Genomic DNA, 15,879 nt, shown 5'->3' with positions numbered 1-15,879 from the left:
GGGCCCTGGGGAGTGTTGTTGAGTAGAGAGACCTTGGGGTGCAAGTACATAGTTCCCTGAAAGTGGCAACACACGTAGACAGGGTGGTGAAGAAGGCGTATGGTATGCTTGCCTTCATTGGCCAAGGCATTGAGTACAAGAGTTGGGACGTCACGTTACAGTTGTACATAACGTTAGTTAGGCCGCATTTGGAGTACTGTGTGCAGTTCTGGTCGCTGCACTACAGGAAAGATGTGATTAAGCTAGAGAGGGTGCAGAAAAGATTCACAAAGATGTTGCCTGGTTTGGAGGGCTTGAGTTATAAAGAGATATTGGATAGGCTGGGTCTGTTTTCCCTGGACCGAAGGAGGCTGAGAGGGGACATGATAGAGGTATATAAAATTATGAGAGGCATAGATAGGGTAGATAGCCAGAGTCTGTTTCCCATGGTAGGGGTGATTAAAACTAGAGGGCATAGATTTAAGGTGAGAGGGAGGAGGCGTAAAGGGGATCAAACGGGTAAATTTTTCACACAAAGAATAGTGGCTATCTGGAATTTGCTGCCAGAGGAGGTGGTGGCAGCAGGAACAATAGCGACATTTAAGAGGCATCTGGACAGGTACTTGAATGAGCAAGGCAGAAAGGGATATGGAATTAATGCAGGCAGGTGGAATTAGTATAGATAGGCATTATGGTCGGTATGGACGCGATGGGCCGAAGGGCCTGTTACTATGCTGTACGTCTCTGACTCTATGAATGAACCCTATACAGAGCTGCACCCCAGGAAATGAACCCGAAATAGAACGAACTCTGGACAGAGCTGCACCCCAAAACAGGGCTGCACCTCGGGGAGCAAACCCTGGATAAAACTGTACCCCGAACTGAGCTGCACCCCGCCAACGGGAAACAGCTGACTCTCACTCTCCAGTCTTTATTCCGGAAGAGATTTCCTCTTCCTTATAAGGCGGTGCTGGGATGAGTGAGGTAATGGTGTGTGAGCTCAGTCTGTTTCCACCTCAGCCGGTTCAGTAACTGTTCATCATTCTCTGCTTCACGTTAAAGATCTGCAGCGAACTGCGAATATGGGGAAATCAGGTCAGTCTTTTCACATTTATTTGTATCACTGCCCTTTGGTGTTTTTTATGCACTTGTGATTTTTAAATTTATTATTTCAGCTTCTAAGGAATTTTCCCGTGAAGTTCTCAAAACTCACAACGATTACAGGAAGAAACATGGTGCGTCTGGATTGAAACTTTGCAGCAAACTTTGCAAAGAAGCTCAACAGTAAGCTCCACAGTAAAGTATTATCTGCACTCTTTGCTATTGAATGCTCTGCTGCTGTTAACAATGGCTCTCTCTCTCTCTGCTGCAGATATGCGGAGGCTCTCGCCAGTACCCGGGTCCTCAAACACAGCCCGGAATCCAGCCGAGGACAGTGTGGAGAGAACCTCGCCTGGGCATCGTATGATCAACCCGGTTAGTGCCTGTTACTTCTCTTCAACAAACAAGAGATGTCAGCGCATTTCGGGGGTGGTTTCACACCAAGTAAAACCTGCACACTGCGGGTGATCCTGGGGTCTAAACTGACAGGCGCCCCCTACCCCACCCCCTGCTCCATGTGTCTGCCAAGCAGCCCACTTACCTCATGCTGTTGTTCCCTGCCAGTCATATTTATAAGTGAAATGGCCCTCATTATTATAGCACTTACATTAGATGAGGAATGGGCCTGTGACTGGACGCGGGTAGGGGGGTGTTTGGGGGTCAGTATTTTATGCCAACTGTCATAGAATCATCGAACATTTAAGGCACAGAAAGAGGCCACTTGGCCCATCATGTCTGTGCCGAACGAAAAATGATGCACCCATTCTAATCCCACCTTCCAGCATTTGGTCCATAGCCCTGCAGATTACGGCAGTTGAGATGCGTATCCAGACTCCTTCTGAATGAGTTGGGGGTTTCTGCCTCAACTACCCTTATCAGGCGGTGAGTACCAGACACCTCACCTGGGTGAAAAAAAAATTTACTCAACGCCCCTCTAATTTTTCTACCAATCGCTTTAAATCAATACCCCCTAGTCACTGACCCCTCTGCTAAGGTGAATAGACCCTTCACCTCCACTCTATCCAGTTCCCTCAAAATGTTGTACATTTCAATCAGATCTCCCCTCAGCCTTCTCTGTTCCAAGGAGAACAACCCCAGCCTATCCAATCTTTCCTCATAGCTACATTTTTCCAGTCCTGGCAACATCCTCGTAAACCTCCTCTGTACCCTCTCCAGTGCAATTACATCCTTTCTGTAATGAGGTGGCCAGAACTGCACACAGTACTCAAGTTGTGGCCTAACCAATGATTTATACAGTTCCAGCATAACCTCCCTGCTCTTATATTCTATACCTCAGCTAATAAAGGAAAGGATTCCATATGCCTTCTTAACCCACCTTATCAACCTGTCCTGCTACCTTCAGGGATCTGTGGACATTCACTCCAAGGTCCCTCACTTCCTCTACACTTCTCAGTATTTTCCCATTAATCGTGTATTGTCTTGCTTGACCTCTCCAAATACATCACCTACCTGCAGTGTGGACCCAGCACATCTTATTGAATGGGATGTTCCAAAGTCAAACAGTGAGCTTGGATTGTACTGCAGCATCTCACCATAAATATTGTGGAATTTAGGCTGTTTCCAGTGTAATCATCCTAAATTATCATCTCAGGCCCAGTGTCTCATCAGCCAGAGTTAATTTGGGGGCAGGCAGGGGTATGCTGGTACAGATTGGCAGGTAAACCTTGCTGCCAAATCTTCATAGCTTTTACAATTATATTTGGAGAGAGGTTTCCAATTTTAGTTTCTATTGAGCTGTATTTTTGATGAGATGACTGACTTTAAGTGGGATACAGAAGGAATGAAGTGCTGATAAATTCCGCACAGAAACATGTTTGTTTACATCTTGAACATGATGTCTCCTCCCAAGATGTTCCCATCTTTCCTGCAACTCCATGTTTGAATCCCTCCAATCAGGTTTCTACCCTGTCTCAGCATTGAAACAGCCCTAACCAAAGTCACAAATGAGACCCTTTTTGATTGTGACTGATAAGCTATCCCTCTTCATCCCTTTGGACCTGTCTGCAGCCTTTGACATGCATCCTCCTGTAACGCCTCTCCATCATCCAGCAGGGTGGACAGGCACTTGCCTTGTTCCATTCTTATCTATCTAGTCATAGCCGGAGAATCACCTGCAATGGCTTCTCTTCCCACTCTGGTGTCCCCCAAGGATCTGTCCTTGACTCCCTCCTATTTCTCATGTACATGCTGCCCCTGGGTGACATCATCCGAAAACACAATGTCAGGTTCCACGTGTATGCTGATGACAGCCAGCTCTACCTCACCACCACCTCTCGACCCCTCTACTGTCTCTGATTTGTTTCACTGTTTGACCAACATCCAGTACTGAATGAGCAGAAATTTCCTCCAATTAAATATGGGGAGGATCAGAGGTAATGGGTGGAATTTTATGCTGGTGGCAGGGGTCTTGGCATTGGGAGAAACTGATGGTGAGACCCCCGCATTGCCTCTTGTACAGAAGCCATGCCAAATTTAGTGCCAATCAGGCAATCTACTTGACAGCGGTGGGCCTTCCATAGGATTTAGGACCTCGTTGCTGGAAGGCAGAGGCCGACAGCTGCAGCACCACTGCAGAGGTGGTGGCTGCTACTGTAGCTGCAGTGATCAGACACCGAAGAGCAGTGCTGGAACCAGGCTTAAGGTAGGTCAGGGTAGGAGGGGGGAGTTTGTCGGCAGCAAGGGCAGGGGAGTGGCCCTCAACAAGCCCCTTCCCTTCCCTTCCCTTCCCAATGATGGGTCCCTCATTCAGGCAGTATGTGCCTTTGAATGAGGGCACCCCCCCCCCCCCCCCCCCTGCCCCCACAACCAGGAAACCTGCACGGTGTTTTGTGCCGTGCTTCCTGTGCAGCGACAGAGCCTTCTGGCCCTGGACTAAATTTTGGTGGACATGGGATGGTGGTGGGGTCCCGCCCGCCACCATCCTACCCAATTTTATGCTCTCCCCGCCTCCAAAGCCGCTGCGAGGGAGAGCATAAAATTCCACCCAATGTCTTCGGTCCCCGCCACAAACTCCATTCCTTAGTCACTGACTCCATCCCCCTCACTGGCAACTGTCTGAGGCTGAACCAGAGCATTCACAACCATGGTATTGCATTTGACCTTGACATGAACTGCCAACCACATATCTGCACCAGCACCAAAACTGCCTACTTCCACCTTCATTACATTGCCCGATTCCTGTCTCAGCTCATCTGCTGCTGAAACCCTCATCCATGCCTTTGTTACTTGTAGATTTGACTATTCCAACGCACTCCTGGCTAGCCTGCCATCTTCCACCTTACATAAACTTAAGCTCATGTAAAACTCTGCTATTTGTATCCTAATTCACACTAACCTGTGTTCACCCATCACCCCTGTACACCCTGACCTGCATTGGCTCCCAGTCTGGCTGCACCTCAATTTTAAAATTCTCATCTGTGTTTTCAAATCCTTCTGTGGCCTCGCCCCCTCCCTATCTCTGTGACTTCCTCCAGCCCTACAATCCTCTGAGATCGCTGCACTTCTCCGATTCTGGCCTCTTGTGCATCCCCAATTTTAATTGCTGCGCCATTGGTGGCAGTACCTTCAACTGCCCAGGATCTAAGCTGTGGAATTCCCTCCCTAAGCTTCTTCACTTCTCTGCCTCTCTCCTTTAAGATGCTCCTAAAAACCTGCCTCTTTGACCAAGCTTTTGATCATCTGTCCTAATATCTCCTTAGGTGGCTTGGTGTCAGATTTTTGTTTGATAATATTCCTGTAAAACACCATAGGCCATTTTACTATGTTAATGGTGCTATAAAATGCAAGTTGTTGTTACGGCTGTTCTTGAATGGCATGGTGTGAATTTGCGCTTGAAATCTTCCATACGTTGAGTTCCTGATCTGTTGACTTAATGCCATATCTCTCTGCTCCTTTTAAAATCTTCAAAAACACATCCACTTGTTTCTTGAACCCATTCTTGTTAGCACACACAAATATCTATATTAATATTGCTACTATTTGGTGAGCGATTTCTCAAGGTTGGAAAGGCTGATGTCGTCAAACTTCAGCATGTTGCTGTGTTGCCGAGATATGCTCAGTTCACACGCTGCAGGAGTTATCACTGTCTGGTTTTATTTGTTTGGTTAGTTCCTGACATCCCTGTGGCTTGTTAATTCACCTGCCCATCCTTTCTCACTGACCTTTCTGACTTTGATCTTTTGCATCGCTTCAGTCAAGCTCAGTGAAAACTTCAGGGATAGTATCTTCTTCTCATTTGTGATCTGAGCGCTCTACAGCCCCTTGAGCTAAAAACTGCCTTCAGCAGCTTCCGATGTTAACTGTCTCATATTTTCCTAGCAGTTTATTCCATTCCATTTTGGAGTTGTTTTACTCATTTCTTCCTGATACCTTTTCACAACCTGACTGAGGTGACCTTTTCTATAGTGGGCAGTGTTATTTATTTCTTCCCCAGCATTTTGAAACAAACCCAGTTGCTCTCTTTTTGTAATAGTAGTTACAATGTCTGCATTTTTCATCCTGGCCTGTTAGTATTCCCTGCCCTCTTTGTTTTTTTAGGTCCTGTAAAGGAATTCACTGGCCTCCCTTTTCAGCTTTGATGAAGGATTGCCACCAAAAATATTTACTTTTTGTTTTATGCTGTCCAAGTTACTAAATAGTTCCAATTTTTTTCTGTTTTTATTTCAGAATTCTAGCAATTGTAGTTTTTTTTTTCTTCTTTTTCGTTCTAACTTTAGTAGGCCTTAGTTTTCTGACCAAACTCATTCTGGAATGGTCATTCCCAGCAATAGAATTTTAGAATCAAATTGTGTAAAAAGGAACTTTTTTTAAAAAGTCAAAAAGATCATTATTACTTGGCATGCAGAATTTATGGATCCAGGTCTAGCAAAATCCAAGCTTTTAAAATACTGAGTCATGGTTGGGATTTGGAGTTTATATTTCAGCAAGTTTGTCATCTTGATCCCATCATAATGTCTGAACATCAATTTCTCACAGTGGAATTTGTATCGATCATGTCGGTGCAGCTTGTAACTATACATTTGTGAGTTGATACTCTTGGGAAGGATAAGGATTAAAGTGGTATGTTACTGAATAGCCTGTATGGACTGGGCAATTTGAGCACATTTACTGAAAAGAAAATCTGTGAATTAACATAGGCGCTCAGTAGGATGAAAGTGATACAAATGTGCAAATAACTGTTCAGTGGGTGTGTTATTTTATTCCTGTTGACGCTGGTGTTAATCCAAATTCACTTGAACAAAATGGACTGCATCACAGTTGAGCAGATGATATTTGTGTTGTGCATTGTGAATCTTGCCTGAGTGTCACCTACATGGCCATGGTGGAATCTCTGTATACAGATGGAAGGCACCATCGCTAGTCCAAGTGTTGACACTTGCAATGCTAGTTCATAATTTCCTCAGTCTTAGACCAGGGACTGGCTTTGTAAGTTTGGAATCACAAATGCTAAACACCAATTGTTGCAATGTTTAATCCTGTTAATAGCAACACTTACTTGCTATTGGAACTGAGTAAACCCCTGACTGTTTCTTGCAGTCAGTGCTGGTAATACCAATCCTGCATATCCAAATCTGAGTTGATGTGACTACTTTTCTGTTTCTTTGTGTAAGTTTAACTGTGAACCTTGGGGGAAAAAAAACTGTAAAACCTGGTGCATTTGTTGCACTTTTGTCCATTTTATAGAAATTGGAAGTGGAACTTGTACACCAATGTAAACAACCTTTTATATGGATATTCCTGTGGTAATGTACATGGATTTGTAGAATAGTTGTATGTGCCAGTGTTTTTTAATTCCATTTTTGTTCTCCAAAAGGCCTTTCTCAGTAAGACATGATTGAGAAGCCTTAAAATGTTTCGCCTTATTCCTTCTTGCAGGTAAGGAGGTGTCTGAAAGATGGTACAGCGAGATAAAGAGTTACAATTTTAACTGTCCTGGATTTTCCTCTAGTACAGGTGAGTGGAAGGATCTTTGTTTCGTTGTTTGCTTCACGTGGTGACAAACCTGCTGTGTCTAAAGCAGAAGGTGCACTCCACATCCAAATAACTTTGTAGTCAGTGGAAGGTTTTATTAGATGTTATTTTAAAGCTGGGTAACCTCCATTTTGTGACGTGCAGCCGGGCAGTTGTTTAACAGTTCCTGTCCAGGACAGTAATTAGTGAACAACTGTGTCCATATTCTGGGTCTAAGCATACTCGGTACAGTCTTTGCAGAAACCAAACACACTGAGCTCATGGTGTCCGATACTTGCAAAACCTACCTTTCCTTTAGCCTTCACATGACCGTTCCTGTTGCTGTGGGAGTGTTGATTTCTCAGTAGAGAAATCAACTTGCAGCATTGGCTTTGGAAATCTGTAATTTAAAAAATTCAGTAGACTGAACAATGTAGTGGGTTACTGCTCACCTCTGGGACATCCAACTACATTGGTGTGATTAAAGTTTGTTTGGTTGGCTGGAAGGATTCTAATTTTCCAAAGTGAACTGCCAATCTCATCCGTGTCATTGTGGAAGATGGAGAGTGGGCTTGATACTTTCCATTAGGAAAGAATGTCGGAGAGAAGACAATGTGCTTGGCTGATTTCCTACTAGTTGGACTGGGAGTGATATTGGTGAATTGTCTGTGGCACAGGGAAACCATGAAAAAGAGGAAAGAGGGAAAATTTGCTATGGAAAGACAGTTTTCCTTTAAAAAAAAAATCAAATATATTTTCCTTTCTGAAAAATGAATGTATAATGCAAGGCCTTGCTCATTTTAACGTGCCTCTGGCCGTTTGGCGCCAAGTCTCTTCTGTAATTCTGTCCGTTCTTTCTACTTTTATTGCCCTGTCAAGGTTGACAACTATGACTTGCTATATCCTGGCCAAATGTGAAAAGTCTGAGTTGACTATTCTTGCTGTTGGATTGAAGACTTACATCCTGATACTTATTTAAAATCTAATTAACGACTTCTTTTCCTTTTGCTGACTGTTTCTCCTGACTGTAACAGTGATGGTGAGGTTGTGCTGTTTGTCTCCAGGATTTAGTCAGACTGCGTGAGCCCTCCTGTATAGCCTTGTGTAATCTAGTGAGACTCCAGCTACCCTCCAGAACCTTTCAAAGAGGTCACCACTTCAAACTTGGGGGAAACTATTGTTTGGTTTAACTGCCATATAGCAGCGTAGGCCAGATTTAGTCAACTGGCCCTTCTTTGTGCACAGTGATTACTGTAACTAAGTACAGGTTTCTTGCCAAGAATGTGTATGCTAATGAATTGTAGATATAATAGAAGTCTCAAAATATTAAAAATGACTGATAACTACTGCCTTCTGTTCCCTTCTCATTGTTTACGCTGCCGGTTAGTATTATCAGTATGGCATGGAACTTCAACTCCAGGTCACATTATTGTTCATTGATTCCTGACAACTACAATGTAATCTACTACCCGTCACAGTGCTGCAGTTAGAATGAGCATTCTTAATCCCCAGAACTGATGCTTGGCTCTCTTCCAAATGTTAAAATACAAATAGAAAAAGTGTTTTTAGAGCAGTTAGAATGTGCTACTCAAGATGGCTTTAGATATGTCACTGCAAGAAGTAGGATACAGAAAAGCCAATTGCGTCATTGCATTTTTGCCCTGGAAAGATTGAGTCTCTGTTCAGAATAACTTGCTCACTTCCCCAAATTGTTGCTCTTAAAGGGGCGTTGATTCATTTTCAGGCAGACTTGCTTCCTTCATGAATCTGTTCCAGACACTCTCCTGCACCCTGTCCTGTACGAGTTGTGCCCAGCATGAGACACTTTTCTTTATCTTTATTAAAATGAAGGTTAAAAATAAAGTGATTAGCAGAAGATGCAGTTGGCAGTGCAGTCTTGGGTATTAATTACATCAGCTGTTTAAAACCAGTATTAGACTTTTCTGAAACTCATTAGAACAAAATGCATCATTTTATCCCTAACCAAGCAAACAGTCTTGCACAATTATGATAACTTTGTAATTTGGCTATTGAACATAGTTTAATTTTGTGGTCAAATTACTGCTTTGGTAAAATTAATTTGCATACATAGCAGCACAGGAATTTCTGGAGAAAAAAAAAGGCCAAGGTTCATTCAACTCACCGACCGTTCCACTAGTCACATGATACAATAATGGAGTTATTGACTAATCATAGAAATCAATCTTTATTATTTAGCCTGCACTCAGACACAAAAGTCAGGAAAACTCCCAGTGGTAGGAAGCTTTGGAAGCCGTAGGTTCAAAGTCACTTGCTCCTCCTAAGTAAGCATGCTACACTTAACCGTATGTCATTTCTCATTACTCATATACTTCATCCCAAAATACTATTTTCTGACAGAAATCTACTATCAACATAGAACCATAGAAAATAGGAGCAGGAGTCGGCCATTCGGCCCTTCGGGCCTGATCCGCCATTCAGAAAAGATCATGGCTGATTGTCTAATTCAGTACCCTGTTCCCACTTTCTCCCCATATCCCTTGATCCCTTTGGCATTAAGAAATATATCTGTCTCCTTCTTGAATATATTTAATGATTTGGCCTCCACTGCCTTCTGCGGTAGAGAATTCCACAGGTTCACCACCCTCTGAGTGAAGACATTTCTCCTCATCTTGGTTCTAAATGGCATACCCCGTATCCTGAGACTGTGACCCCTGGTTCTGGACTCCCCAGCCATCGGGAACATCCTCCCTGCATCTAGCCTGTCTAGTCCTGTTAGGATTTTATAGGTTTCTATGAGATCCCCTCTCATTCTTCTAAACTCTAGTGAATATAGGCCTAGTCGACCCAGTCTCTCCTCATATGTCAATCCTGCCATCTCAGGAATCAGCTTAGTAAATCTTCTCTGCACTCCTTCCACGGCAAGAACATCCTTCCTCAGCTACGGAGACCAGAACTGCATACAATACTCCAAATGTGGTCTCACCAACGCCCTGGATAACTGCAGTAAGACATCCTCGCTCCTGTACTCAAATCCTCTTGCAATGAAGGCCAACATACCATTGGCCTGGCTAACTGCTTGTTGCAACTGGGTGCTTGCTTTCAGCAACTGGTGTACAAGGACACTCAGGTCTCATTGCACCTCCCCCTTTCCCAATCTATCACCATTCAGATAATCTGCCTTTCTGTTTTTATAACCAAAATGGATAACCTCACATTTATCCACATTATACTGCATCTGCCATGCATTTGCCCACTCACCCAACTTGTCCAAATCACATTGGAGCCTCTTTGCATCCTCCTCACAGCTCACATTCCCTCTAGCTTTGTCTCATCTGCAAACTTGGAAATGTTACATTTAGTTCCCTCACCCAAGTCATTAATATATATTGTGAATAGCTGGGGCCCAAGCACTGATTCCTGCAGTATCCCACTAGTCACTGCCTGCCACCCGGAAAAAGACCTGTTTATTCCTACTCTCTGTTTCCTGTCTGTCAATCAATTTTCATTCCATGCCAGTATATTACCCCCAATCCCATGTGCTTTAATTTTGCACACTAACCTCTTGTGTGGGACCTTATCAAAAACCTTCTGAAAATCCAAATACAGCACATCCGCTGGTTCTCCCTCAAATTAGAATTTGAATGTATCAGCACTATCTGCTTCACCATCTCCCTAAGGAGCCTGTTCCATGGATTGACCACTTGCTCACTGAAATATTTCTCTAGAATGGTTTTTAATTTACACCCACTGGGCCGCGACCTCTGGTTCTACAATACTGGAAAAGGTGAAACAGTTTGTCATAGTCTACATTATCCAGTCTCTTTTAGAAGCCTAAAAACAGCAATGTTATCACCTCTCACTCTTTTCCAGTGAAAACATCCCAATTTACATAAAGGCTCCTCATACCCCAATCCCCCATCCCCTCAGTCTTTCTGCTTGTTCCCTTCTGTATGCTTTCAATAGCTGCAATATCCTTTTTGTCACTTTGGCCACCAGAACTGTACACAGCATTCTAGGTGTGGTCGCACTAATGATAGATGCTGAATAATGTTAGATGGAGAGAGGTATTGACTATGTAACAGAAATTGTCTTGTTGGTACTGAACAGTGTTGGGAGGAGGTCTGAGCGGAAGTGGCTTGGGTAATGCAGTTAATGGTAGTTTTCTTTTTGAGGGGAGTGCAAAGCCTCAGATTGAAAGATTGTTGGAAAGTGGACAGTAAAGTTGAGCAGTTTTTGGACTTAAATATAAGAACAAGATTGCCTTATAGCATATAAAAAACAGAAAATGCTGGAAATACTCAGCAGTTCAGGCAGCATCTATGGAGAGGGAGAGACAGTTAACATTTCAGGTCGATGACCTTTCATCAGAACTCTGCTGAGTATTTAAAGCATTTTCTGTTTTTCTTTCAGATTTCCAGCTTCTGCAGTATTTTGCTTTTGTCCAAGAACATATTTGTCGTTTTCTCTCCCAACTATGTATATTTTCAGTTAACTGTGGTATATATAGTCTGATGCTATATTGCCATATTTGTCAAAACTGACTTGGATCAGAGCTGTCAGGTTCTCGGGAAGCTAACCCAAGCCTCAACGTTCTGCTGCTCACAATAAGTGCTCAGATAGTTCGGTGGTAAAATCACTGTTTACCTGCTTTTTTTAATAGAGTCTGTCAATTTTTTTGTGAGGATGTGGGGAGGCGGGACGGGGGAGAGAGAGAGAGAGATATTAGTTAACTCCGTGTAGGTAAAAGATCAAACCTAGAACCTTCAGGGTCTGTGCAGCTCAAAACCACGCCACATGGATCATTTCTTCACTGAGCAATCAGCAATCTTATTTGTTTCATGGAAAATTAAGAACATTAAAAAATCTGCTTTAATTTAATTATTTTGCCCACTTGTCCAGTCCCATGAATAATTATACAAATTACAATTTAGGGTTTACTGCCGGCTTTATATATAGAGGATGGAAAATTGATGTAATTTCAACATTTGGTCAGCTCAATCTTCGGTAAATGGCACACCATTTGAGAAGAGTGTAATGCTGCTTAGAGACCCATTCCATCATTTCCTCTTGCTAAAAGTCTAGTGGAAGGCACATAATGAGAAGGTATGAAATACCTAGTTATAGTTGATTGTTTAAGGATGAGCTTGTGACTGAGTGACAAGCATTGGAAGAGATTTGTGAAATGAAAACAAGAAATGCTGGAAATACTCAGCAGGTCTGACAGCATCTGTGGAGAGAGAAGCAGAGTTAATGTTTCAGGTCAGTGACCCTTCTTCAGAAGAGATTTGTGAAGGCCATCTACATCAATGGAATTAGATATTTTATACATACCAATTATCCCAGCAAATGTAGGGTTTTTTCAGGTAAATATTTGTATATCTCAGCATCATTTTGAGGAGTGCAGCTAAATTATAACAGCCTGATCAACCTTCAAAAAAACAGACATTATAAGAAGCTAGATCTTAATATGTGTTCAGTACAACCACTTTCACTTATATATCATTGTTAATTAACACAAAATAACACAAATCATATGTGAATTGAAATTCTAAAAGTCCAGAATTTATTTTAAAATCTGAGTGATGTCCTGCAATTTTGTTCTCTCGTGACCTCAGCTACTGTCTTGAGCTGCACTTTCTGAGTCCCCTGCCCTACCATCTTTCTCACTGGTTTGTTGGTAGAGAGTTTGCACTGTGGGCAGTTCTGACAGATTTCTTCTTCTTCTTTGGCCTCCTTGTCTCGAAAGACAATTGGCGAGCGCCTGGACGTGGTCAGTGGTTTGTGAAGCAGCGCCTAGAGTGGCTATAAAGGCCAATTCTAGAGTGACAGGCTCTTCCACAGGTGCTGCAGATAAAATTGGATGTCGGGGCTGTTACACAGTTGGCTCTCCCCTCGCGCTCCTGTCTTTTTTTCCTGCCAACTGCTAAGTCTCTTCGACTCACCACACTTTAGCCCCACCTTTATGGCTGCCCACCAGCTCTGGTGATCACTGGCAACTGACTCCCACGACTTGTGATCAATGTCACAGGACTTCATGTCACGTTTGCAGATGTCTTTAAAGCGGAGACATGGACGGCCAGTGGGTCTGATACCAGTGACGAGCTCGCTGTGCAATGTGTCCTTGGGGATCCTGCCATCTTCCATGCAGCTCACATGGCCAAGCCATCTCAAGCGCCGCTGACTCAGTAGGGTGTATATGCTGGAGATGTTGGCCGCCTCGAGGACTTCTGTGTTAGTGATACGGTCCTGCCACCTGATGCCAAGGATTCTCCGGAGGCAGTGAAGATGGAATGAATTGAGACATCGCTCTTGGCTAACGTACGTTGTCCAGGCCTTGCTGCCATAGAGCAAGGTACTGAGGACACAAGCTTGATACACTTGGACTTTTGTGTTCTGTGTCAATGCGCCATTTTCCCACACTCTCTTGGCCAGTCTGGACATAGCAGAGGAAGCCTTTCCCATGCGCTTGTTTAATTCTGCATCGAGAGACAGGTTACTGGTGATAGTTGAGCCTAGGTAGGTGAATTCTTGAACCACTTCCAGAGTGTGGTTGCCGATATTGATGGATAGGGCATTTGTGACACAGGCAAATGGACCGCTGGGTGGAACACTACCTAGAACTGTACTCCAGGAAAAATGTTGTCACTGAGACCTCCCTCAATGCAGCCCTGTCTCTGCCAGTCATGGATGAGCTGGACGTACAGCCAACAAAATCAGAACTCAGTGATGCCATTGATTCTCTAGCCAGCGGAAAAGCCCCTGGGAAGGACAGCATTACCCCTGAAATAATCAAGAGTGCCAAGCCTGCTATACTTTCAGCTCTGCACGAACTGCTTTGCCTGTGCTGGGACGAGGGAGCAGTACCACAGGACATGTGCGATGCCAATATCATCACCCTCTATAAGAACAAGGGTGACCGCGGTGACAGCAACAACTACCGTGGAATCTCCCTGCTCAGCATAGTGGGGAAAGTCTTCGCTCGTGTCGCTTTAAACAGGCTGCAGAAGCTGGCCGAGCATGTCTCCCCTGAGGCACAGTGCGGCTTTCGAGCAAAGAGATCCACCATTGACATGCTGTTCTCCCTTCACCAGCTACAGGAGAAATGCCGTGAACAACAGATGCCCCTCTACGTTGCTTTCATTGATCTCACCAAAGCCTTTGACCTCGTCAGCAGAAGTGGTCTCTTCAGACTACTAGAAAAGATCGGATGTCCACCAAAGCTACTAAGTATCATCACCTCATTCCATGACAATATGAAAGGCACAATTCAGCATAGCGGCGCCTCATCAGACCCCTTTCCTATCCTGAGTGGCGTGAAACAGGGCTGTGTTCTCGCACCTACACGGTTTGGGATTTTCTTCTCCCTGCTGCTCTCACATGCGCTCAAGTCTTCAGAAGAAGGAATTTTCCTCCACACAAGATCAGGGGGCAGGTTGTTCAAGCTTGCCCGTCTAAGAGCGAAGACCAAAGTACGGAAAGTCCTCATCAGGGAACTCCTCTTTGCTGACGATGCTGCATTAACATCTCACACTGAAGAGTGTCTGCAGAGACTCATTCACAGGTTTGCGGCTGCCTGCAATGAATTTGGCCTAACCATCAGCTTCAAGAAAATGAACATCATGGGACAGGACGTCAGAAATGCCCCATCTATCAATATCTGACAGATTTATCCTTTGGAATACAAGCTCTGTCTTGCTTCGCTACCAGGTATGCCTCCAATCAACTGCCAGGAGCTGACTCCTGGGGCTGGATTTTTAAAGGTTGCGGGGGCAGAAGCGGGTGCGTGCATGATTTGAAGATTGTGTTCTGAGGTCAGCACTGGGTCCCGCTGCCTCCGGAATGTGAAGCCATTTTTAAAGGGACGCTGAGAGGGAGGGAATGACAACCCCGCACGCCTCCAGTTATGTACCTGTTGAACTCATTGAGGTTTGTCAGCAGCAGTTTTCAATTTTTAAAGGAAGGAGACGGGGAAAAAGCCATGTCTGGAACACTGCAGGACTTAGAAGACATGAACTATGTGGGGGGGCCATGAGGGCTAATTAACATAATGCAGAGGCCCAAAATGAAACTCAGCTGCTTGGAAAGTGCCACAGAGTAGCCATTAGAGTGATACAGCACTGAAACAGGCCCTTCAGCCCACTGAGTCTGTGCTAACCAACAACCACCCATTTATACTAATCCTACATTAATCCCATATTCCCTACCACATCTCCACCATTCTCCTACCACCTACCTACACTACGGGCAATTTACAATGGCCAATTCACCTATCAACCTGCAAGTCTTTGGCTGTGGGAGGAAACCGGAGCACCCGGCGGAAACCCACGCAGTCACAGGGAGAACTTGCAAACTCCGCACAGGCAGTACCCAGAAACAAACCCGGGTCACGGGAGCTGTGAGGCTGCGGTGCTAACCACTGCGCCACTTTGCCGCCCCGAATCTGGCATCTGGAGAGGGTTGTGAGCCCACTGGCATCACTTGTGCAGCTGGGGTTGGCAGGGGAAGCCCTAGTGAATGAACAAAGGCCAGCTGAGGGAGTTCAGATGGGAACAGGCCACTCTGACATTGGACAGAGCAACGAGGTTGAGCTTCAGCAGATGCAACCTCCTGGACACCAGGAGGCCAGTGGAGCACAGCGGGGGCTGTAAGGGGAAGAAGACACAGGCTGGGCTTTGTTCATTCACTGGGGCTTCCCCTGCCAACCCCAGCTGCCCAAGTGATGCCAGTGGGCTCACAATCCTCCAGATTCCTACCACTCACCGCTGAGAAAAGCAAGTCTTTTAGTTCCAGCAATGGCTACTCTGTGGCACTTTCCGAGCAGCTGAACTTCAATTTGGGCCACTGAGT

General features: G+C 44.6%; 1 protein-coding gene across 2 annotated transcripts in view; it reads left to right on the top strand.

Moving 5' to 3' along the window:
* Positions 1 to 958: 958 nt before the first annotated feature.
* glipr2l (GLI pathogenesis-related 2, like) overlaps positions 959 to 15,879 on the top strand; it is a 57,791-nt gene continuing 42,870 nt past the window's right edge. Inside the window, exons 1-5 of one of the 2 annotated variants that reach the window (XM_068010535.1) lie at positions 959 to 1,074; positions 1,155 to 1,263; positions 1,352 to 1,455; positions 6,976 to 7,053; positions 11,443 to 12,119. In XM_068010535.1, the coding sequence (XP_067866636.1) occupies positions 1,062 to 1,074; positions 1,155 to 1,263; positions 1,352 to 1,455; positions 6,976 to 7,053; positions 11,443 to 11,573 (435 nt within the window). In that variant the 5' untranslated portion in view covers positions 959 to 1,061 and the 3' untranslated portion in view covers positions 11,574 to 12,119. Of the gene's footprint in view, positions 1,075 to 1,154; positions 1,264 to 1,351; positions 1,456 to 6,975; positions 7,054 to 11,442; positions 12,120 to 15,879 lie in introns of those variants that run through there. The other variant, XM_068010526.1, reaches the window with a different exon arrangement.

Source organism: Heterodontus francisci, chromosome 2 (assembly GCF_036365525.1).
Source record: "Heterodontus francisci isolate sHetFra1 chromosome 2, sHetFra1.hap1, whole genome shotgun sequence".
Classification (NCBI taxonomy): Eukaryota; Metazoa; Chordata; class Chondrichthyes; order Heterodontiformes; family Heterodontidae; genus Heterodontus; species Heterodontus francisci.
The sequence above is the reverse complement of the archived record's forward strand: the minus strand, read 5'-3'. Positions and strand labels throughout refer to the sequence as shown.